Raw genomic sequence first — 25,351 nt, forward strand, 5'->3', positions numbered from 1 at the left:
GTTAACTGCTGTGTGTCGTCACGCTGATGCTTAGCATCTGGTTGCCACAAGTGCTGGCGCTCTGTCTCACGCCCGCTCCCATCCTGCCGCTTAGCGGTCCGCTCCGTTCCCTGGCGAGTGTCGTCACGTTTAGAAGACTGACGATCGGCTGTATGCTCGGTCGATAGATGTTGCGAAGCAGAGCTCTGACGAGATGCATCCACCTCAACCCGCTGCTGAACACTGCGATTGGGAGACCACCTGTGCGATAACACGTCAGTACCAGAGACAACAGGTCGCCTGTGCGACAACGGGTCTACAACGGAAGACTGACGCCCAGCCGCACTGTCAACAGCAGGCCAATAAGACTGCATAAGCGACGAGAGCTGCTGTTTTCTGCCCAACAACATAGACCACTTGGGATCACCTTGAGGCAATATTTGCGCCGCCTCTTCCAATGCGAATTCGCCTTCCTCATCGCTACCGAAACGCTCCCCGCTTTCGGGAGACGAGCACCAGTCCAATGGAATTGGCAAAGCATGGACCGTAACACCCGAACCAGGAATTAGTTCCGCATCTGACTGAATCAAATCTTTAACTATATCGGAACTCACGACAGAGCGCTTCGCAGGCGAACACTCGTCAAGGGACCGAAAATGTTCCGGTGTATCCCAATGACTACTGCCTGGCTGTTGCTGAGAGGAAATGAGCTGCTGTTCCACCGACTGCGCTTTTCTCTTAAGCGGTCTAGAGGCTTTCCGCCACATCTCATCACGTGACCCTTCATCTGAAGGAGATAAAGCACCAACCTCACCTTTCCTACGGTGAGGGTGAGCGACCTGTGACACGACAGCAGGAACGCTCGAGGGGACGTCTGTGCGATTGATGATGCCTCTCGTTCCCTTTCGCCGTTCGACATAACTTCTCCCCTGGGTCCGGGAGCTTGACAAAGGTCTTAGGCTAGGCGAACGACAGGATTGCACAGACGCACCCTCCACAACACTGAACACATTAGTCAAACTCTTTACACTTGATCAGTTGCCCATGCGACAACTTTTAAGTAAATTAATATCCGACATAATTTGCTTTTTGTCCGCAGCTAACGATTCCACTCTCACACCGAGAGCTTGAATAGCAGACAACATATCTTTCATCATAGGCTCTTTCAGCTCTTGATCTACCACGACGGGGGAAGGAATAGGATCAATGACATCAGATACAGGTAAATCCACAGAACGGGAAGAACTACGTCTAATCCTGTCTCTCTCTAATTTCTGAGTATAACGCTCATAAGCTACCCACTCATTTTCGGTTGAGGAAGAACATTCTTCACACCGATCCCCAAAAGTACAAGATTTACCCATAAATTTTACACAAATTGTATGTGGATCAACAGAACCCTTAGGAAGGCGAGTACGACAACCTTTAATACAATTCCTATATACAGGGGAGGGGTCGGCCATATTGAAAAGTTACGAGAGAGATCCCAAAAAATAACAAGGGTCAAAATTAACTAAATAAACCCAAAACAATAAAGATTTCAAGAAAATATGAAAGAGAAATCACTTATGTGAAAGCCCAAAACAAAAAGACAAAAGTACATCACCAAATAAACCGTCCAAATCAAAGTAATTTGAGAGAGAATTTCCAACGTTCTAGCCAGTATGGCGGCAGAGAAGATCTGAAGTGGTTGGATTAGTTCGGCCTGTCTACCGCAAGGGCGCTAGTATACACCTGGCATATCTTTGATAGCCGCGAGATTTTGAATATTTCTGCCAGGTGTCCAGGGACTTTAGCCATTCTTATATAACTAGCGGGTAAGTTTTATGTTTAAAAACAGAAATTTCCTATATAAATAAAAAGACTTATGTCAGCCTCTTCAACATAAAAAACATTTGCTGGAAGTTTGAACTTTTGACGTTCTACTGAATCAACTACTCAATTAGGAAGATCATTCCACGACTTCGTCACAGCTGGAATAAAACTTCTAGAATACTGTGTAGTATTGCGAATAGGATGGAACTGTCCGGGAAGATCTGAATGTAAAGGATGGTCATAATTATAAACAATCTTAGGCAACATGCATAATGAACTAATTGGACAACGGGGCCAGAGATTAATATCTAGACCAGGAATAAGAAATTTACTACACAGTAAGTTGCTGTTCAACAACTTGAAATGAGAATCAGCAGCTGAAGACCAGACAGGAATATTTGAAACAAGGTAGAATGAAAGAATTAAAAGACTTCTACAGAATAGATTGATCACAGAAAATCTTAAAAGACTTTCTCAACAAGCCAATTTTTTGTGCAATTGAAGAAGACACAGACCTAATGTGTTTTTCATAAATTTGCTGTCGAGAATCACACCCAAAATTTCATAAGAGTCACAGGCATACAAAGTTAAAGAAACATGATCAATGCTGAGATCTGGATGTTAAGGAGCCACTGTCCTTGACCTACCTACAATTATACTTTGAGTTTTGTTAGGATTTAACTTTATACCCCATAATTTGCACATGCAATAATTTTAGCTAAATCTCTATTAAGGGATTCACCAACCCCAGATCTACATTCAGGAGATGAAATTGATGCAAAGAGAGTAGCATCATCTGCATATGCAACAAACTTGTTTTCTAGGCCATACTACATGTCATGTGTATATAGTATGAAAAGTAATGGGCCAAGAACATTACCCTGAGGAACACCAGACATTACATTCCTACACTCACTATGGTGCCCATCAACAACAACTCTTTGCGATCTATTACTTGAGAATTCAATAATGATGCTAAGAAACGACTCACCCACTCCCAACTGTTTGAGTTTGAAAACAAGGGCCTCATGATTAACACGGTCAAAGGCAGCACTAAAATCAAGGCCAATCATACAAACTTCCTGACCACAATCAAGGGATTTCTGTACAGCATTGGAGATTGTAAGAAGGGTATCACATGCTTCAAAGCCTTTATGAAAACCAAATTGCAAACGACGGAACAGAAGATTACCTTCGGCCAACCTATTAAGACATTTTGCCAAAAGACGTGAAAAAATTTTACATAAAATGGGAATTATGGAAATTGGGCGGTAATCAGTTGGACCTGAGCTACCACATAGTGGAGTAACATTACCAATTCTCCAAGTTCTAAAAGCTCCTCTCCTTGCTAACTTGCACAAAATAACAGAAAACTTTGGAGCTAAGAAATCTGCATTTTTTATAAAAAACAAAGGAAAAATACCATTTGGGTCTACACCTCCATAGGCATCAAGATCCATCAAGAGAGCTTTAATTTCATGAGATTGAAAAGCTAAAATAGTTAGTTTAGCCTCAGGCAAACAGGAAGGAGGAAGTTTGAGTTTCTCATTAGTCTGCTTACTGTCAAACACATCAGCCAAAAGGGTTGCCTTTTCCTTTGAACAGTGAGTGACTGAGCCATCTGGTTTAAGTAAAGGAAGAACTGTTGCATCTACACCAAAGAATGCAGATTTAAGGGTAGTCTACCACTTATGCTCCTGGGTTGTACCAGAAAGGGTTTCTTCTATGGTTGAATTTTATTCCTTTACATTTGAAGAATAAACTCTCTAAGAAAAATCTCTAAGCTGAGTACAGTTATTCCAGGTCAAATCTGATATGTTACCCTTCCACAAATGTTAGGCCTCCTGCTTCTCCAAGTAAGCATGTCTACACTCATCATTGAACCAAGGTTTGTCCTTAACTCGGTACCTTAGCACACGAGAAGAGATACGCCTATCAATTATGTTGATTAGATTCTTATTCAAAGGGACAACAGGATCAACACTATTACAGTATACAATTATAACCAATTCAAGCCCAAAAAATCCTGCAAATTCCCATTCCAGTCTGCTTGAAATTTCATATAAATCTTACATGAGTATGATACATCAGGGACAGGCTGCTCAGTCTTAACTACTAATGAAATCAAGGCATGATCAGATGTCCCAACTGGAGAACCAACCATACTTGTTATAACGCCAGGGGAGTCGGTGTATACGAGGTCTAAGCAGTTACCAGATCTGTGAGTAGCTTCACTTATGCTTTGCTTATAGCCAGATTCAGAGGCAAAGTCTAAAGCTCTTAAGCCATGGCGATTGATAGGAGAAACAGAATTTAACCACTCCCTATGGTGAGCATTGAAATCACCAACAAAGACAAAAGAGGCCTTTCTATCATCTTCTTGTATCTTAGTCATAATGGTAAGAAGGCAATCTTAGATGGAATCATCCATGCCTGGATTACGGTATATTGAACACAAACAGAAGTTATTATGCCTGCCACAAACTTTTATTACCTGAATCTCATGACATCCACATTCATAGTAAGACTTATGAGAAGCAGGGTATTCAGACCTATTATACACTGCCATTCCCCTGGCCCTAGGGATGGCATCAGAAACCAAAGTTTCCAAGCACAAAAGAATATCATACTATTTGAAGGACAGGAGTACTTCTGCTGGATAGGAAGGAACGATGAAACACAGCACAGTGCATCCTTCCACCCCACCTCATAGTCTTCCAGTGCACCCAGCACGCAATGCATGCATTTAACAGTGGTATTATTATTATTATTATTATTATTATTATTATTATTATTATTATTATTAATTGCTAAGCTACAACCCTAATTGGAAAAGCAGGATGCTATAAGCCCAGGGGCCCCAACAGGGAAAATAGCCCAGTGAGGAAAGGAAACAGGGAAAAATAAAATATTTTAAGAAGAGTAACAACATTAAAATAAATATTTCATATATAAACTTTAAATAATTTAACAAAACAAGAGGAAGAGAAATTAGATAGAACAGTGTGCCTGAGTGTACCCTTAAGCATGAGAACTCTAACCCAAGACAGTGGAAGACCATGGTACAGAGGCTATGGCACTACCCAAGACTAAGAGAACAATGGTTTTATTTTGGAGTATCCTTCTCCTAGAAGAGATGCTTACCATAGCTAAAGAGTCTCTTTTACCCTTACAAAGAGGAAAGTAGCCAATGACCAATTATAGTGCAGAAGTTAACCCCTTGGGAGAAGAAGAATTATTTGGTAATCTCAGTGTTGTAAGGTATATGAGGACAGAGGAGAATCTGTAAATAATAGGCCAGAATATTCGGTGTATGAGTAGGCAAAGGGAAAGTGAACCGTAACCAGAGAGAAGGATCCAATGTAGTACTGCCTGGCCAGTCAAAGGAACCGTGACACGGGGTCACAGGCCTTGCCCCATGCATCAGCCCCGGGGGGCCCAACCCCGACGCCAACACCAAACAACCTGAACATTAGGGTAGCCGGGGATCCAACCCATGCAAGGCTCAGGGCCGTGACACAAGGGTCACTCACTGGCCCCATGAATTGGCTGCCCATCCAGCTTACCTACAGAAGTAACTGGGGAACTGAGGCATGGATCACGGTTCCTGCCCCATGCATCTGCACCAGGAGGCCAAAACACTAGGCCTTCACTAGTTAACCTTGCCACCAGGGAAAACAGAGACTAAACCCTGGCAGAGCAAAACACTTGCACGTAACACATGTTCAGCTTGGCTACCAGGGTAGTCAGGGACTTGAACCCTGTGCCCTGCACATCAGCTGCAGGGGGCTGAAATGCGGGGTAGCAACACCTGTCCCAAGGTAGCCTGAAACCCAGACTCAAAGCCGTGATATGGAGTCAAGGCCCCAGACCTGTGCATCAACCCCATGAGGCTCTAAGACCAGTCCCCATTGGCTACCAGCAACCTGAGTCACATCTTCCTCTACTTCCTTATATTAGAAGACGTGAACAGAGCTGGAAGCCAAAGAGGACGATGAAGAATGGGAGTCGGAAGAGGAAATAGAATGCACAGATTTCTTCCTCTTTCCACACCTCCCCAAAGCTCTGCATGCAGAGGAGTTTAAATCTGAGAAACCCAGACAATGACACTACCCCAAGGGATGAAACCACAAGGGTTGTTCCAAAAGAAACCACAATACTGGAAAACACTTTCATGGGTAGGGGTAGTCCCACTTGCAGGCCCAAGGATCGGGGTGAACATCAGTGGAAGAGTGGGGCAGGGGTGACCTGATTAGGGGAGATGTATGGGGAACAAAACCTCCCTCAGCACCAAGGAACATGTCCTTTCAGCCCTGGATATAGCCAGGCTTTCTCCACCATGAAGCTCAATACTACACAGTATTCTAAAAGTTTTATTCCAGCTGTAACCAAGTTGTGGAATGATCTTCCTAATCGGGTAGTTGAATCAGTAGAACTTCAAAAGTTCAAACTTGCATCAAATGTTTTTATGTTGTACAAGCTGACATAAGTCTTTTTTATAGTTATAGAAATTAATCATGGCTTCAATTAATATAGCAACTTTTAACTGTAGATCTGTCAGGAAAAATGTCCACGTTGTAAAAAATTTCTGCAATAACTATAAGATAATAGCATTGCAAGAAACATTTTTGCCACAACAGGAGAGTAACTTTCTAAACAATATTGATATCAAGTTTGATTCCATATCGTCGTCACCAGTAGACCTAAATCAAGCTTTGGTGAGAGGAAGGCCATGTGGGGGTCTAGCTTTTTTAGTTCATGAGGAGATCTCTCCGTATGTCAGGAAAATACCCACAAGAGATGAATGCTTTTTATGTATAGATATTAGTCTGGGTGGTAGCATGATAAGGGTTATCAATTGTTATATGCCCTATTATAACAGTTCTAATACTGTGGAATACTTAAATAAATTAGGGAAAATGAAATGTCTATTTGAAGAACATCAGAATGATCATGTTATTGCTGTAGGGGATTTTAACGTTCACATTTCATCTGAATTTGGTGCAGAATTATTTGAGTGGTGTGATGAATACGACTACTGTGCAGCTGACATCACCTCATTACCACAGGATACCCATACGTGGGTAAGCGATGCTAAGGGTTACACGAGATGGCTGGACCATGTTGTGTGCCCTGACTCCCTCTTGAGTGCACTTCGATGTTTTCAAGTTTTTTACGAGGAGATAGGCTCATACCACAAGCTTCTGGGTTTTAAACTTTGTGTACAAGATTTTTCAGCATACATAGTAGCAGGGACCAATAATCGCAGAATAACTTACGAGGTTAGAAATAATGATGAATATAAAGTTCGAAGCGAGAAGTCACTAAAAGAAATAGAGTTTCCAGTTGAGGCAATTGTCTGTAGAACAAGGGGATGCAGAGACAGAAACCATGTATTTCTAATTGAAACATTTACTGTCGATCTTGTTGAGGCTTTGATTAAGTGGGGATACAAAAAATACCCGGGAGGTACATAAAAGTCATGGAATACCAGGCTGGAATGAAAATGTCAAATTACACCACGTTAAAGCCACACAAAAGTATTTATTATGGAAGGAAATGGGAATGCTGAGATCAGGTGTGCAATACGATGAGATGGTCCTGTTTAAACGAAATTTTAAAAAGGCACTCAAAGTCTGCAAGAAGACGGTAAACAAAACAACAAAGGAAAAAATCGCTAAAGATATGAGCAGGAGAAATCCTTGGAAAACAATAAACAAAATAAGAAAGAAAACTACCAAACTACCGGTTAGTATTGATGGAATAAGGGGAGAGTCAAACATAGCAGAAGGTTGGAAGAATCATTATGCTCATATTATGGAAGGTACGAACCATCCACAATTGTCTTTGTCGATGGAAAATGAAGATGAAGAAAGCACCATACCAATTGTTTCCGTTAAAGACCTTCAAGATGCTTTAAAATCCCTTTCGTTAAATAGTGGCCCGGGCCTGGATGGAATCAGAGGGAATCACTTACGATATGCCCATCCAACTCTGTATGTGCATCTGTCACATTTGTTCAATTGTTTGTTGAGGCCTCATTTCGTATAAAAAAATCTGACTGAAATAAAAATTCTGAATTTAGTTAAGGATTACCTTAAGTCTCTCTCTGATAAGAATAACTATCGTCCAATAGCCCTTGCCTCTATCATTTCTAAGCTACTAGAATGCATCATCCTACAAAGATGCAAAGACTTGTTAACAACTTCGGATAATCAATTTGCTCATAAAACTAAACAGAGCACTGAAATGGCCCTTTTTCTTTTTAAACAAACATGCCAGTTTTATATGTAAAAAAACACTCCAGTTTTTGTATGCACAATGGATATGTCCAAGGCTTTGATAGAGTGTGTCATGAAAGATTATTCAAAATTTTAAAGAGAAGACGTGTGCCCTTTTACATTACAGTACTGGTACAAAACTCAGGACTTTAGAGTAATGTGGGGCAATAGTCTTTCCTCTCCTTTTAAACCCAGTTGAGGTATTAGACAGGGTAGTGTTCTATCAGCACGTTGTTTGCCGTATATGTGGATAACTTAAGTACAAAGGTCCTCAGCAGGGAAGGTGGTTGCACAGTGGGAGAGGTTAAGGTGAATCATATCTTTTATGCAGATGATATAATACTTTTAGCCCCATCTTTAAAAACATTGCAAATACTTATAGATAAAAGTATGGAATATTTGAAGTACTGTACCATTATCTTGAAGCCAATCCTGACAAGACCAAAGTTCTTATTATAAAGTCCTGGAATTTTATGTCATTTAGTGAACCGTCACTCTATATTAATGACGTCGTGTTGGAAATCATTAAGTCATGTAAATACCTTGGCATGAATATTAATGACAATCTGAAGGACAATGACCATATTGCATCACTCTATCGAGGGCAATGCTTGCAAGGCAATATGTTGCTAAGGAACTTTCATATGTGCAATGATGAGGCAAAAGTGCATTTGTTCAGATCTTTCTGTACTTCCCTGTATTGTATGCCTCTGGCAATGAAATAAAAAAAGGAAACCCTACGAAAACTTAAGGTATGTTATAATGACTCTTTTAGGTACCTGATGCGAATAGAAAGGTTTTCGAGAGTAAGTGGACACTTTGTTTCTTTAGGAATACCAACATTTGATGAATTAGTGAGAAAATGTATTGTAAGCTTGTTTCAAAGTGCAGAGTTAAAAAAACTCCTTGATTTTTGCAATTTTTAACAGTGATAGTTTTAAAATGACAAATTCGTAGGTAATTTTTATTTTTCCTAACTATACAAACCTTAGCCATTTAATAGGGGTTATTACTTTCGGGGTAGCTGAAATAACGAGCCATTAAAATTTTAACAAGGGTTTACTACCCCACTGCTAGTTAACAGGGGTAGGGGGGAGGGTTGCCTGCTTAAACCCCCCCCCCAACACACACACACCTGTGCTTGAGCTCACTTTGCTTGGAGGTAGGACTTCAAGGGGGATAGGGCTGGCGGGGAAGTTTGATTGAATAGCTAAGGTTTGTATACGGTAGTTAGGAAAAATACAAATTACTTACGAATTTGTCATTTGTTCCATAACTGACATACAAACCACGCTATTTAATAGGGGTGACTCACCCCTAAGGAAGGGTGGTATGTCTCAGCCAGTACTGGCTTTTGGCTTTGCCCTGGGACTTAATATTTGAGTGTGTTTGCACTCAGCAATAAGGAGTCCCTGCACCTCGCTAGAACCTTGCTACGCAAGGACTGCGGCCTACGCAAGCTGTGTGTGAAGGTAAAATAAAGTGCAACTCGTCCTAGGAAGTTGATCGGTAGTCCCTTAGAAAGAAACTTTAGGCTAGGACTCTCCCAATACCACCTCGTCAGGGTATGGGGACGTGACAGTATTATCTTAATACTCGGAACACAAGGAAACATGGTTTACCTGCAGTGGTTTGAGGTCAGCTGTGCAGAGAACCCAAGATGCTGCTTTCCTCAAGAGAGGGGAGGATGAAGAAAAGAGTAAGGGCCAGACAAATCTTTTCATTCATGCAGACTAAGACCGGGTAACAATGCCCTCAACCTTCTGCTACTTGACCACTAAGGAGCCTGAGGTTTCAAACCAGCTGTTGTGCAGCCACCACAGGGCCGATAGAAAATGTATCAAGCCTCTTGTGGGTCACGTCTTGCAGGTAGTGGGCTGTGAAGGTCGTCTGACGTTTCCACACCCCAGATTGAAGGACCTGCGTCACTGAGAAATTTCTCTTGAAGGTCAGGGACGTAGCTACGCCCCTGACATCATGTGTTCTAGGGCGACGTGACGGAGGAGGGTCTGGATTCAGGGACAGATAGATCACCCTACGAATCCATTACGAGATGGTGTTCTTGGTGACCCTTCTCTTAATCCTCCCAGTGCTAACAATGCTTGCACCTGGGGACGCACTGCAGCCATTCCTCTGAGATATAGCCTCAGACTCCTTACTGGGCACAGAAGAAGAAGGTCTGGAACATCTGTTACAGAACGGAGACTCGAATCCGGAAGGGGTCGAACCAAGCGTCCACCACCCCTTGATCTTGAGTCTTAGCACCAAACTCAGGGATGAATTTGAACGTTACCTACCCCCCATACCCTTGCATGGGTGATGTCATATGAGAGACCATGAAGTTCATTGACTCGCTTGGCCGAAGCCAAAGCTAGTAAGAACACCGTCTTCCAAGTTAGGTGGAGAACTGAAGCCTGGCGTAATGGTTAATAGTGATGTCTCTTAAGAGACCTGAGAACTCGAACCACGTTCCATGGAGGAGGTCTCACATCCGACTGAGGGCAGGTAAGTTCATAACCTCGTATGAGTAGGGAAAGTTCCAGCGAGGAAGAAAAGATCATTCCTTTGAGCCTGAAGGCTAGACTCAAGGCTGAGCGATAGCCTTTCACCCCCGAGACTGAACGGCGCATTTTCTTTTGTTTTATTCCTAATATATTTGTATATAGCTATTAATTTTATCGTAATATTTTGTATATGGCTCTACAGCTAAATAAAGAATTTGAATTTGAAATTTTAATTTGAAATTGAAAAAAATTTAAAGTTATATATGAATTATCTGTGTTAATGCTGTTAAAGTTTTTTAAATTATTTTATTTCAATTTTTCATTACTTCTTATATCGTTTATTTATTTCCTTATTTCCTTTCCTCACTGGGCTATTTTTCCCTGTTGGAGCTCTTGGGCTTGAAGCATCTTGCTTTTCCAACTAGGGTTGTAGCTTGGCTAGTAATAATAATAATATGACAAATTCGTAGATAATTTGTATTTTTCCTAACCATACAAACCTTAGATATTTAATATGGGTATTAGTTTCGGCGTACAGTAGCTGAAATGACGAGCCATTAGAATTTTAACGAGGGTTTACTACCCCCTCGCTAGTTAGCGATTGGGTAGGGAGGGGTAGCTAGCTACCCCTTCACCCCTCACACACCTGTGACTAGCTCACTTTGCTTAGAGGTAGGACTTCCCAGGGGACAGGGCTGGCGGGCAAGTTTGACTAAATAGCTAAGGTTTGTATGGTTAGGAAAAATACAAATTATCTACGAATTTGTCATTTATACCGTAACCAAAATACAAACCACGCTATTTAATATGGGTGACTTAACCCTTAGGTAGGGTGGTAAGTCCCAGCCAATACTGGCTTTTGGCTTTTTGCTCGGGCACTCAGTATCTAAGTGTGTCAATGCTCAAGATAAGGAGTCCCTGCACCTCGCAAATGCCTTGCTTTGCAAGGACTACGGCCTATGTAAGCTTGTGTGTGAAGGAATGAAGTGTGACTCATCCTGGGAAGTTGACCTGAAGTCCTTTAGATGGAATTCTAGGATAGGACGTTCTCAATACCACCTCATAAGGGTATGGGGATGTGACAGTATTATCTTAATACTAGGAACACAAGGAGACATGGTTTACCTGCAGTGGTTTGAGGTCAGCTGTGCAGAGAACCCAGGATGCTGCTTTCCCCAAGAGAGGGGAGAATGAAGAAAAGAATAAGGGCCAAGCATACCTTTTTCATTCATGCAGACTAAAACCGAGTAACAATGCCCTCAACCTTCTGCTACTCGTCCATTAAGGAGCCAGATGTTTAAACCAGCTGTTGTGCAGCCATCACAGAGCCGATAGAAAACGTATTGAGCCTCCTGTGGGTCACGTCTTGCAGGTAGTGAGTTGTGAAGGTTGTTTGACGCTTCCAAACCCCTGCTTGTAAACCTGCGTCACTGAGTAATTCTTCTTGAATGCCAGGGACATAGCAATACCTCTGACATCATGTGCTCTAGGGCGACGTGACGGAGGAGGGTCGGGATTCAGGGAATGATGGATAACCCTGCGAATCCACTCTGAGATTGTATTCTAGTGACCTTCCTCTTCGTCCTTCCCATGCTCACAAACCATGCTTGCACCTGAAGACGAATTGCAGCTGTTCTCTTAAGATAGAGCCTCAGACTCCTTACTGGGCACAGTAGATGGTCTGGGTCATCTGTTACAGAACGGAGACTCGAAATTCGGAAAGAGTCGAACCGAGGGTCCGGCAATCATGGATTTTGAGTCTTAGCAACAAACTCGGGGACGAATCTGAACGTTACCTTCCCCCATCCCCTTGAATGGGCAATGTCGTACAAGACACCATGAAGTTCGCTGACTTGCTTGGGCGAGGCCAAAGCAAGTAGGAACACCATCTTCCAAGTCAGGTGGCGATCAGAAGCCTGGCGTAATGGTTCGAAAGGAAGTCTCTTAAGAGACCTGAGGACTCGAACCACGTTCCATGGAGGAGGTCTCACTTCCGACTGAGGGCAGGTAAGTTCATAACTTCGTATGAGTAGAGAAAGTTCCAGCGAAGAGGAAATGTCCATTCCTTTGAGCCTGAAGGCAAGACTTAAGGCTGAGCGATAGCCTTTCACTGCCGAGACTGAAAGGCGCATTTCTTCCCGCAAACATACGAGAAACTCCGCTATTGCTGGTATAGTGGCATCGAGTGGAGAGATACCCCTTCCACAACACCAACCACAGAAGACTCTCCACTTTGCCTGGTAGACCCCTGCGGATGACTTTCGCAGGTGTCGAGACATCCTTTCAGCAACTTGTTGCGAAAAGCCTCTCTCTGTGAGGAGACTCTGGATAGTCTCCAGGCATGAAGCCGCGGCAATGCTACGGCTTTGTGGAAGATGTTGGCATGTGGTTGTCTGAGTAGCTCGTGTCGAGGAGGAAGTTCTCTCGGGAGTTCCGTCAGGAGCTGCAGAAGGTCCGGGAACCACTCTGCGTGATGCCATAGCGGAGCTATCAAGGTCATCGAAAGGTTGACCGATATTCTGGTCTTGTTGAGTACCCTTCTCATCAGACAGAACGGAGGAAAGGCGTAAACGTCGATGTTGTCCCACCGTTGTTGGAAAGCATCTTGCCAGAGTGCCTTGGGGTCCGGGACTGGGGAGCAGTACAGCGGAAGCTTAAAATTCAAAGCTGTCGCGAACAGATCCAACGTCAGGGAACCCCACAAAGTCAGGACTTTGTTGGCTACTAGACAATCCAAAGACCACTCAGTACTCACTATATGAGATGACCTGCTCAGACTGTCGGCGAGCACATTCCTCTTGCCTGGAATGAAGCGAGCTGATAGTGGAATCGAGTAGACTTCGGTCCATCTCAGTATCACTACTGCAAGATGGGATAGCTGCTCTGAAAAGGTACCTCCCTGCTTGTTGATGTAAGCCACTACCGTGGTGTTGTCGCTCATCACCACCACGGAGTGACCCGCCAGGTATTGTTGGAACTGTTGAAGTGCCAGGTATACGGCCTTTTTCATTTCATGTACCACAAGGGCGGTCAAGTTATCCAGGACACTTCTGCATAGTAGAGGCAAACTTCCAAGACACTGAAAAGAAAAAGCAAAACAAGATCAAAGGCTGTCAATAAGCGAGGGTGGGACCAGACACGTCTGTTCATCACCCAAGCCAAAAGCAAAGTGAGCTAGTCACAGGTGTGTGTGGGGGGGAGGGGTAGCTAGCTACCCCTCCCTACCCCCTCACTAACTAGCAAGGGGGTAGTAAACCCTCGTTAAAATTCTAATGGCTCGTCATTTCAGCTACGCTGAAAGTAATACCCATATTAAATAGCGTGGTTTGTATTTCGGTTACGGAAATAATGATAATAGTAATAATAATAATAATAATAATAATAATAATAATAATAATAATAATAATTATAATCCCAGGGAGGGGGAAACACTGCAGACATCACAGGAGACACTGACACTAGCGACACAGACCATGCCCTTCACCACTAATGTCACACTCGTCATCAGCAGTAGAACTAACAGAGAAGAGCCTCCAACCACCAATGGGGTGCGGTGAACATTGGGAGTACCCGTCACGCCACTAGAACCTGAAAGGCAGCCGATGTAGGTCCGAGGGCTCCTTGCTCCTGACACATGCTCCCAGGGGATTGAGTCAGGGGTGTAAGTGCAGGAGTGGCAATAGCAGATGCACTCTATGAGCAATAGCCAAAGCTTGGCCAAAGCTCTCTTCCTCCCCCACAAAAGATATGCCTTACACAGCAAAAGAGGCCCCAACTTATAATCACCACGCGGTGATGACAGCAAACAATCATGCACCTAGCTAGAGCACAGAGAGGGTATGGATCTACAGCCAGTTCAACAAAAAATGACACATTTAGAAATAATTTGTATTTTCCCTAACTATACAAACCTGAAGCTCTTTACAATGTGGATATATTTCACTGACAGCTGGAACTAGTTGTAAACGTTAAGTGAGGTGCTACTATCCTATGCTAGTTAGCAGGGGATATATCAACCACCCATCTCACACTTGCAGTAGCTAACACAAGCCACTTTGCAATTGCAGGAAGGACTTCCTGGGGGTTAGGTGATGGCAGGCCAGTATGTGTAAAGAGTAGCACCTCGATAAAAGTTTTAAAGCTAATTTCAGCTGTCGCTAAAATATATCTCCACAGTAAAGAGCTGAAAGGTTTGTATTTGGTGCCAGAACAAACTGAATGTAAAGTCAATCCTCCCATGATCGAGTGTCTTGCTTCACATTATAACAATCAACAGCCAGTATTCACTGCCTGAAAGAAAAAGAAGTTTGATTATGGGGTGCAACTCAGCCCCATTGAAACAATGTTATTTTGTGGTTAATCTAAACTTACTTTAGTATTTATCAACCGGTTTCTTTCATTTAAAGACCACTGGAAAGAGAAATTTTATGTCCTAAAAGTTGTACATGGGAAAGTTTTATATTCTATTTTTGTTTTTTATGTACATTATTTCATCAAACTATAGAAATAACTTTCAATGGCGGCAATTTTTCGTATGAAAGTTTTTCTTTTTTTCAACAACAAACGACACCCCACCAGCTGGTGCCCTAACTTCTAGCAACTCCAAAAGTGTAGCCAGTGATGGGATGGATACAGCATTGGATGCTTCAGAAGTCCTGGCAACAGCCAACACTTTCAGAAACTTTCCCAGTGACGGAGCACCAGCCATAACCAAGGCCAGCAACAATTTCCTTAGGTCCAAGCTGTCATTATCCCTCTGTATAGCCATAAGGGACCCTTGAGGTAAGGGTGGAGAAGTATTACCTCCTCTGAGGGTCAGCCGAAAGGGGATCTGAGGTCTCTTTACTGCCACAATTTCTTCTAAAGGACCCACCCCTTGAAGAGCCTGTGAGACACTGCAGGACGACAAACACTCAAATAAAAAAAGGAACTACTGTATTCAGTTTCTTTAACATTAATGTCCTTTTCTTCTTGGCAAACCCTGCTCACAACCTGCATTCATCATATGGGGATGATTACAGTACAAACAGCCATGCCCTGCAAAAAAAAAAATACAAAGGATGAGGGGGATCAATAGCAAGTTGACCCAGATACAATTGCATGTCTGCACACTATTCCATTTATTTTGGAAGGAGAAAGCAAAATATTAACAGAGCCATTACTTGAGAGGCAGCAAGAGTACATGCGTACTCCATGCAGCAGAAGTCAAAAGTGCTACTCCTAATGACTGATGGGTGGGCGGGACTTCCACGCCACTCGTCTGTAGTTTTGCTACCTCTTTGAATTTGCATGGCCATTCCCGCTTCACTGAAGTCATATCCCTATTAGAGGAGGATGATTTATATTTGTGTAGGACTAAATAAAACAAACACTCATCACTAGCAATGTAAGAAAAGTTTCAACAGTCAGAAGAGCAGCAATGAGTATGGACACTTTGCGGCCAAAGACAAAAGTGACGTGCTTACCATCGGGCAGGCAAGTGGCTCCTTCCATTTACACCTTGCTAACTACTGCACCTACCTTGTTAAAGATTCAATGGTGGCACTAGATGGTGCTCAAGACAGACTCCTGCTTAAAATATGGTGGTTTTATACGTGTAGGAACAACTTACATTTCCATGAAAAAAATTCACAGTTTCGAGAAACAAACTAAATTTATGACCTCGAAGGAACCCCTCAGCCATTAAAAAAAACTTTCTCAAAGTATCTAATTAATAACACTTGCATATTTCACATTGATACTCTAGCATGTATCACACGAATCTTTATAAGCTATGACAACTACAGTATTCACAGGAGTAGCTAACCAGTAATTTCATTTTCACAAACTTTCCAAGATAAATTCTATTTGTTTAATTTCATCAACTTAAAACACAAAAAAACAAGAAAGATTTTTTTTACCTGGGTGGTCTTTAATAGTGTAGTTAGAACATTAACTGTATTTTCTTACCCTTGAGCAAATTTGGATGGGGAAAAGAATTCGCAGCATTTTGTTTTAAAAAAAAAACTGGAACAACCTGTAAGAATAAGCAAAAGAATTAATTTAAATCTAAAATTTGAGATCTCAACAGATTGTTATTAAATATTGTAATAAGAAAACTTTAAAACAAAATACTGTATCCATTCTCGAAGACATTTAGACAAACTTGCAATAATCTTTCTTTAAAACCATATGCAGTAACCTATCATAAACTAACCCTAGCACACTATGATACAAATCTTATTGATGGTAGGGAGAAATAGCATTTCCAAAGCTATCTAATCATGGTAACAATCATTTCCCTAGAGTGGCTGACTGGTTCTGTGGGTCTGGAGGTCCTCGGTACAGTCTTAGAGTCCTTGACTCCTTGCGGGGAAGAAGATAAAACTCCAACATCGAAGGCTTGTTGGTACTATCCTTCCTAGCTCCTACCGGAGGTGGAGAGCTCTCCGAACGAGGGGAGACTTCCTCTGAAGGTAGAAGAGAGGACATTTGTCCCTTGCGAGGCTCCCTCGGTAGAGGTGAGGCGGGAGAGCGTCTGGGAGGAGTACCAGGAAAGATTGGTCTAGAAGGCCTCACAGGGGTCAGCTTTACTCTAGGAAATGTGACTACATCCGAGAATCCTCTTTTCCTCTTCAGGGGTGAAGCAGCCGCGGTTCTATGCCGGGGAATCTACGGGTGCCGACAGATGTTGGGGGGGCTGTAGAGGCCTCTGAAAAGCGTGAAGAAAAAGCTGGCCCGAAGGCTTGCACCACCACTCTGACCATGGCACCGAACCAGAGCTGCTTGCCGATGCTGGCACTGTCAGAGAGATCTCACTTGTACATTTACACTCTTGTCATATTTATTACTATTTTCACTTTTACTTATAAAATTTCCCCTCCTTTCATCCTTACTTAAAGCTCTTGTGTTCTTCCTTTTCATATATTCTACTAACTCCAACTGTTTACCTTCTAGACCTAACTTCTCATGCATACTAAGTTCATACTGACTCATTTCCAACCAATTATTCATTTCATTCTCACAAACATTGATCCTATTCCTTCCACACACACAGGAGGACTCACCCAGCTGAACCCTCTTACACACTAGTTTCCCGAACATCCTGGCTGACTTAATCCCTTCTTCCTACATACTCTAGCTATATGCCCTTCTACACCACATTCAGTACACTTACCCTGCGGCTCCTGGCACATTCTAGCATAATGACCATCCTTACCACAATTACCACAAATCACATTCATACGATTACTACGACATCCACTCTCTATGTGGCCAGTCATACCACACCGATAACATTTAACCCCTTTCTCTTTCTTACACTCACTAATACGATGCCCTGTCTCTCCACACCCGAAACATGCTCCTAACGCCCATCTACACTCATTCTTTTTATGCCCTACTTTCCCACACCAATAACACTTCTCTTCATGAACACAACTACCTCACCTACCTCGCTGCACACTAGCACTCCTATCCCTCCAAACCTGATTCCCATGCCTAAACCCTTCATTTGTCCTTACAGGTATTCCCACATTACTCGCCCTAAAACTAACAAATTCTGGCACACTTTCCTCCATTCCACTTCTTACACTCACAGATTTACTTTCTTTCATACATCTATCTAACTCGTAATCCTCAACTATCTCTAAAATATCATCCCATGTCAATCTTTCCTTCGTCCACCTCATTTTCTCCTTCCATTTCAAATTAATAAACTCAGCAACATTCTCAGGTACAGTCGCCAAAAACTTCATTAACTCCTAATTCTCATCTATACCTTCATCCCCATACTTCTTCCTTGCTAACTTTTCTAACCTACATACATACATCGATATCGCTTCTCCTACATTCATCCGTGCCTCATCAAAATCATTTCTGGGCTTGAACCTGTGCCAGCCAGTGAATAAGCTCCTATTAGCACTTATTCTTAGGTAATTACTGCTAAATATACCAGAGAAAAAATGTAAAGGAGTGCTAGGTTAACTAGCTCGCTCACCTATTGGTGTCGGTATAAAATTGGGCGTATAATCCAGAGGTCCCGCACTATTTAGATTCATCCACGACAAAGACCCCAATAGAGGAGAGCCGTTCAACCTCACTCGGCACCACCAACTCTGCATCCGCTCAGAACCCAACTCCTTTTTAGCACACCTGTGTGGTAACCCGCTTGTTTGTGCTCTCGTGTTTTGCCTTATTTTTCGCTGGATTATGGCTTCTACATCGGTTTCCCAGGAGTCACCGTCTAAGTTAAGTACCAAGCTATGTTTTGCTGTGTTTTGAGCAATCTAGATCGTTTAATATTTAAATTATAGGAGTTTATTCTCTTCGATCATATCGGTCTTGCTCGATTCCGCTTACGGTTGGTACTCCTGTTTTGAGAGCTTTTAGTTTCACTCGCGGTGTTACTAAGTGTATTATTTTTATTATTAGTTAAAAGTTTTTTATATGTTATTGTGGATATTCATTATTTAGCGTTTAGAACCCTCGTGGTTCATATTTAGGGCCGATATCAAGTTACGTATCGTAGATGGCTTGCCGACCTTCGTTACTGGGCGGCAATTTTATTATATAAGCCATCAGGTTGTTGTCCTTTGGGATTTATTTATTATGTTGCATGCCTTGCCCTAATTTTTTATGTGTATATTTATATATTTTTCAACGCTATTACTCTTATAATGAATATTTGTGCTTATTACTCCGTATGATCTGTTTGGTAGTGTTTGGGGATCGTCAGTTGGTAGCCCTGCTGCTCCGTATCACGTGATCCTCCCCCAAGCTCCCCCTCTCGCTAGGTTGGTGGCTAGGCTTCTCTCCCCCCTCCCCTAGGGGACCGTTGCCTTCCCTCCTTTTAGAGGGGGTAGTTCAGTGTTTATGGACTTTGTCCTCCGGGTGTCCCGGCGGTTTCGTCTCTGTCTAGACGGGTTGGCCACCGGTCAACAGAGTAGGATCCCGGTGCACCCTATTTTATATTCACCTATCACACTTTTATTATGTTATACGAACCCTCCGGGTTCTGTTGGCGGTTCTTATCTACAGTTCCGCCCCCCCCTCTTAATTTATAACAGTTCCTATGATTATATATGATTATATATGACAGATCACTATCCCGGAGTTCCTATATGTATTGGTTTATGGATGTACTTTTATTTCCCGGCCCGGGGCTTAACCTCGCTCCGGGAAATCAGACACCATGTGTCTTAATTCTTTATTGCATCCTTCTTTATGATCCCGGCTCGACCGGAATGGATAGCTATACTCTAGTCTTAAGTTAGACTTATGTTTAGGCCCGGGTCCTCCGGACCCGCCCCTACTTAAGAGTATTACAGTTAAGCTCTAGTCTTAAGTTAGACTCATGTTTAGTCCCGGGTCCTCCGGACCCGCCCCTACTTAAGAGAATTACAGTTTCTCATATACTATTCTTTTTATAGATGGTGCATTGTCAGACGACGGCTTGTGCGGCTGTTCTTCATCAGCCTTGTGGCCATACTGTATGTAGGTCTCACGCCCTCTGCGGAGTTCAGCTGGAGGACATCGTGGTCTGGCACCCTGATAACTGTATGGTCTGTTTTGACCTCATCACCACCCTCGGATCTGATTCGGTGAGTCCCGTTGGCTATGTTGCCTTTCTAATTATTTTACCTTTTTTGGTATACATACACTATTTAGTAAGATTTCTATGGTCTTGAAGGACCGCCGGGAATCTTCCTTTTTGTAATTCCCACTATTATTTCAGGCATCCCCGGAGCAGAAGACTGCGGCTCGGGCCACACTGAAAGTGTGGGTTGGGGGATTTGCCCGAAACGTGAAATCTAAACAGCCTTACGTCCTATCTGAAGACTACTGTGCCATGATCTACCCTAATGCCAAGTCTTCAGCCGCTGTGGCTAGGCATGTTGCGGCACCCATCATTGCCGATATTGATGCCACCATAGCGGGATTCATTGACCAGGAACAAGATCCGTTGGATGCCCCCGGAGATCTGGAAGACAATGTGGCTTCCATGAACTTGGACGTTGAACCTATGTTGTTGGATGATCCGGATGCAGGTAGGGTGATAAGTGAGGCAGGTGTTACCGGCGCTGAGATTCCTATCCTCAGCCCCGCTCTTTCTTCTTCATCTGATCTCTCTTCTTTCCATGGTTTTTCTGGGGACCGTGATTCGTCTCATCGATCACACCCGGTTCCCCCCAAAGATAAGTCTACATCTAGAACTTTGCCAAAAGCTCGTAAGCCCCACAAGGCTTCCCATAGTTCCAAGTCTAATACAAACCTGTCATCTAAGGCTTCCGGCTCCTCCTCTAAGTCTCACGACCCGGGAGTACAATCCGCCACTTCTGCTCCTAGCCCGGGCCTTTCCGAATCAGCCATGCTTCGCATCGTGTCGGAGATGCAATCTAAGATTGTGTCGGAAATGCAGGCCAAGATGGACACGATGTTCTCTAACATTGGTCAGAGACTTGGGGCATTAGAGCAAGGTGCTCCGGAGCGAGTTCAAAGCTCTCTCATCCCGGATGCCTCTAAGCTTCCGCCGTTTACCAAGAATAACCCTTGGCGCATGGCTCTTCATTCCCCATTCTCAGACGGGATGTTAACATTGGAAGGTCTTGGTACTCGTCCTCTAGAGGATTTTGAATTCTTTCCTCCTGGTCTCGCATTTCCATTTCATGGTTATGCCAGGCTTACCGAGGAAGCTCTGGTTCGGCTGGATAAGGTCCCCAAAGAGACTGTCATTTTCCCAAAAGAACAAGCCCAATCTGTTTGGGCTAGGTTTCTGAATGATATTGGTTGCACCAATACCATGTTGACGCCTTATAAGAGTTCTTTCACAATGTTCTTAATGGACAAGAACACCGTGACTCCATGCGTCAATAAGGTTGCAGAGCTTGCTTTCCAATATGCTCTGGAGGAGAAGCCCTTGCCTCCCATCCGAGAGGTGGATCCGATCTCCCTCCTTCTTCCTTCAGGTAATGAGTGTTGGGACAATGTCCATACCACCTTTACTTCTGGCAAGCTAACAGCGGACTGTGCTTCAGTTATGTTTAGTGAACGGCTTCCCCGTCTCCCGGAATCTCTTATTAAACAGGAGTATGATTCCCGCCTACGTGTTGGTCGAACTTTGAACTTGGCCACGTCTACGGAGTCGATAGCCTTAACTTATGATACTGAGAGTATCTTTAAGTCTCTCAATAAGGCTACTTTGCAGTAGTTATATTTCGATTTATATGACTTTGCTATTGCTAAACGTAGGTGCCGCAAACACGTCCTGGCTGAGGCGACTATTAGGCACGAGCCTAATAAACTTATCCGGTCCTCTTGCTGGGGTTCAAATCTTTTCCCTGAGGATCTTGTGGAGGAAATCTTGGCAGAGGCTACTAGGGTTAATCAGAGCCTTAAAGCCCGTTGGGGTTTGACTCCTAAGCGGAAATATGATCCCGCAAATTACCAAGCCCGGGGTAGGAAGAAGCTCCGCCCGTATACCTCCACCCAGTTCCGGCAACAGCAGAGTAGTTCGTCTGTTTTCCGTCAGCCTCTTCCTCCATCTCCTGCTGCTCCTGCACAGCCTTCCACCTCTCAGGCTCCTTCATCGGACGACTATGTCACCGTTCTGCTCCCTAAGAGCCAGCTTCCCGGTGCCTCCACCACCTCTCCAGCCTTTAACCAGTCTTATGAGGCTCAAGGCTCTTCCCAGAGTTATAACAGAGGTAGAGGCTACCACCGTGGTTCAAACCAGAACAGAGGTAGAGGTAGATTCTTTCGCAAGGGAAAGAACTTCCGAGGCGGACGTGGAGGCAACTCCTCAAACCAATACTGAGGTGCAGCGGGTAGGGGGGAGGCTTTATGCCTTCCGCAACAAATGGAGGTTCAGTCCCTGGGCTTTCAGTATCATCTCCAAGGGACTGGGGTGGAGTTGGATTCAAGGACCTCCACCTCCGAACAGATTTCATCAACATTCCACTCCGGACCTAGTCGAATTTGTCCAGGACCTGTTACAAAAGAACGCCATACAAGAAACGAAACACCTGAAGTTTCAGGGTCGGCTGTTCAGTGTCCCGAAGAAGGATTCGGACAAGAGAAGAGTGATTCTAGACCTATCCCTTCTCAACTTGTCCATTCAATGCGACAAGTTTCGAATGCTTACCGTCTCGCAGGTGCGGACCTTACTTCCCCGTGGGGCCGTCACCACCTCTATCGATCTTACAGACGCCTATTATCACGTCCCGATAGCGAGACACTTCCGTCCGTATCTAGGCTTCCGCCTAGGGGACAAAAATTACTCCTTCAAGGTGATGCCTTTCGGGCTCAACATCGCCCCAAGGATCTTCACAAAGTTAGCAGAAGTTGCTGTTCAGGAACTCAGAAATCAAGGGATTCAAGTAGTAGCCTATCTGGACGACTGGCTCATTTGGTCAGACACCTCCCAAAATTGCCTAAAAGCCACTCACAGAGTCATCCAATACCTTCAATCTCTAGGCTTCCAGATCAACTTCAAGAAGTCCCGTCTTCTTCCGAAATCAAAGTTCCAATGGCTCGGCCTGCAATGGGATCTTATATCTCATACTCTGTGTCTTCCCAAACCCAAGAGGTTAGAGATTGCAATGAACACCAAACGCTTTCTCAAAGACAAAGTAAGTTCCAGACGACTCCAAGAGAGGATCCTAGGGTCCCTTCAATTTGCTTCAGTGACGGATCTACTTCTGAAGGCAAAATTGAAAGATATCAATCGTGTCTGGCGTTCGAGGGCGAACCGGAAGCTCTGGGACAGGAAAGTCCGCCTTCCTCCCATTCTCCGGGAAAGACTTCTACCTTGGACAAGGGCCAACAATCTGTCAAAGTCAGTTCCCCTTCGATTTCCGCCTCCGAAGTTAATCATTCACACGGACGCATCCCTATCAGGTTGGGGAGGCTATTCTCAGCTCAGGAAAGTTCAAGGTCTTTGGTCTCCCTTATTCCGCCAATTTCACATCAATGTGCTGGAGGCCATGGCAGTTCTTCTAACCCTGAAACGTCTCGCTCTTCCCAAGAAACAACACCTTCGTCTGGTTCTCGACAGCGAAGTGGTGGTCCGCTGCCTCAACAGAGGCGGATCAAAATCAGGGCCTCTGAACCATGTTCTAGTAGCCATATTCTCCCTAGCAGCCTCGAACCGTTGGCATCTTTCAGCTGTCCACCTGGCGGGAGTCCGGAACGTAGTGGCAGATGCCTTGTCCCGGACCTCCCCTCTAGAATCGGAATGGTCACTCGATCTAAAGTCATTCCGGTGGATTCTCTCTCGGGTTCCGGGTCTCCAAGTGGACCTCTTCGCCACGGAGTCCAACCACAAGTTGAGAGTATATGTGGCTCCCAATCTAGACCCTCAGGCCTACGCCACAGACGCTATGTCACAAAATTGGGACATCTGGGAAAGGATTTAACTCTTTCCCCCGGTGAATCTTTTACTGAAAGTCCTAGACAAGCTGAGATCCTTCAAGGGACGAGTAGCCTTGGTCGCACCCAACTGGCCCAAGAGCAATTGGTATCCTCTCCTGTGAGAGTTGAGACTACATCCTCACCCGATACCCAATCCGGTTCTGTCTCAGATAGTACAAACACGCGTTGTGTACGCTTTCTCAAACTTTCAGAGCGCCCTAACTTTATGGACTTCATGAAGTTTGCGGCCATGCATGGTGCCAATATCGATCCTCAAAACACCCTGTTCTTAGAATCAGATAAACGGGATTCCACCATCCGCCAATATGATTCTGCGGTTAAAAAGTTGGCTAAATTTTTGATAGACTCAGACGTACACTGTATGAACTTGAACCTTACAGTCACTTTCTTTAGAACTTTATTAGAATCAGGTCTGGCAGCCAATACCATCACCACTATTAAATCTGCCTTGAAAAAGATCTTTCTAGTGGGTTTTAACATAGACTTAACCGACTCTTTGTTAGCTTCAATTCCGAAAGCCTGTGCCAGACTGAAACCGGTTACTCGTCCTACCCCGGTAACCTGGTTCCTGAATGATGTACTCAAATTGGCTTCTGATACCATTAACAGTTCTTGTGACTACATTCCCCTTCTCAGGAAAACACTTTTCCTGGTGAGTTTGGCTTCTGGGGCAAGAATTTCTGAACTGGCAGCTTTATCAAGAGACCCGGGTCATATTGAGTTCCTTCCTTCGGGAGAGGTCCTTCTTTCACCTAACAAATTCTTTTTAGCTAAGAACGAAGACCCTCAGAACAGATGGTCCTCCTGGAAAATTGTTCCCCTCACGCAAGATCCGTCTCTGTGCCCTGTTACTACTCTTAGGTCTTATTTATCCCGGACCTCCTCTAATTCCTCGGGGCCTCTATTCGTTAGAGAACAAGGCGGTACCATTACCATTAAAGGGATCAGACAACAGATTTTGTATTTTATTAAACAAGCTAGCCCTGACTCTTTTCCTCTTGCACATGATATCAGAGCGGTTGCTACTTCGGTGAACTTTTTTCACCACATGAATTTTACGGATCTTTCCAGGTATACAGGGTGGAAGTCACCGTCAGTGTTCAAGAAACACTATCTTAAACATTTGGAAGCCCTTAAATTTCCTACAGTAGCTGCAGGGAGTGTAGTTACCCCCAGGTAACTCACATATTAATTCTTTGTCATTTTATCTCTCCCCTTACCTGCCTCATTTATACCCTATTTGTATTCGTTGGTTTTGCACCTGATTACTATTACTATATTTGTAAATTTTTGACCTCTGAGTATCTGTATATATCATCACTCACAGCATTATTATACCTTACCTTTTTTGACAATTGTTCT

The 25,351-nt window shown here is 43.7% G+C and overlaps 1 protein-coding gene across 3 annotated transcripts in view; it reads right to left on the reverse strand.

The window, feature by feature from the left end:
* The window catches only part of LOC137657788 (uncharacterized), a 280,780-nt gene that overhangs the window by 218,004 nt on the left and 37,425 nt on the right, over positions 1-25,351 (reverse strand). For all 3 annotated transcript variants that reach the window (XM_068392305.1, XM_068392306.1, XM_068392303.1), the window contains exon 2: positions 16,529-16,595. In XM_068392305.1, coding sequence (XP_068248406.1) covers positions 16,529-16,567 — 39 coding nt within the window. In that variant the 5' untranslated portion in view covers positions 16,568-16,595. The remainder of the gene's footprint in view (positions 1-16,528; positions 16,596-25,351) is intronic.

The sequence above is a fragment of the Palaemon carinicauda genome, chromosome 18 (genome assembly GCF_036898095.1).
Source record: "Palaemon carinicauda isolate YSFRI2023 chromosome 18, ASM3689809v2, whole genome shotgun sequence".
In the NCBI taxonomy this organism is placed as follows: domain Eukaryota; kingdom Metazoa; phylum Arthropoda; class Malacostraca; order Decapoda; family Palaemonidae; genus Palaemon; species Palaemon carinicauda.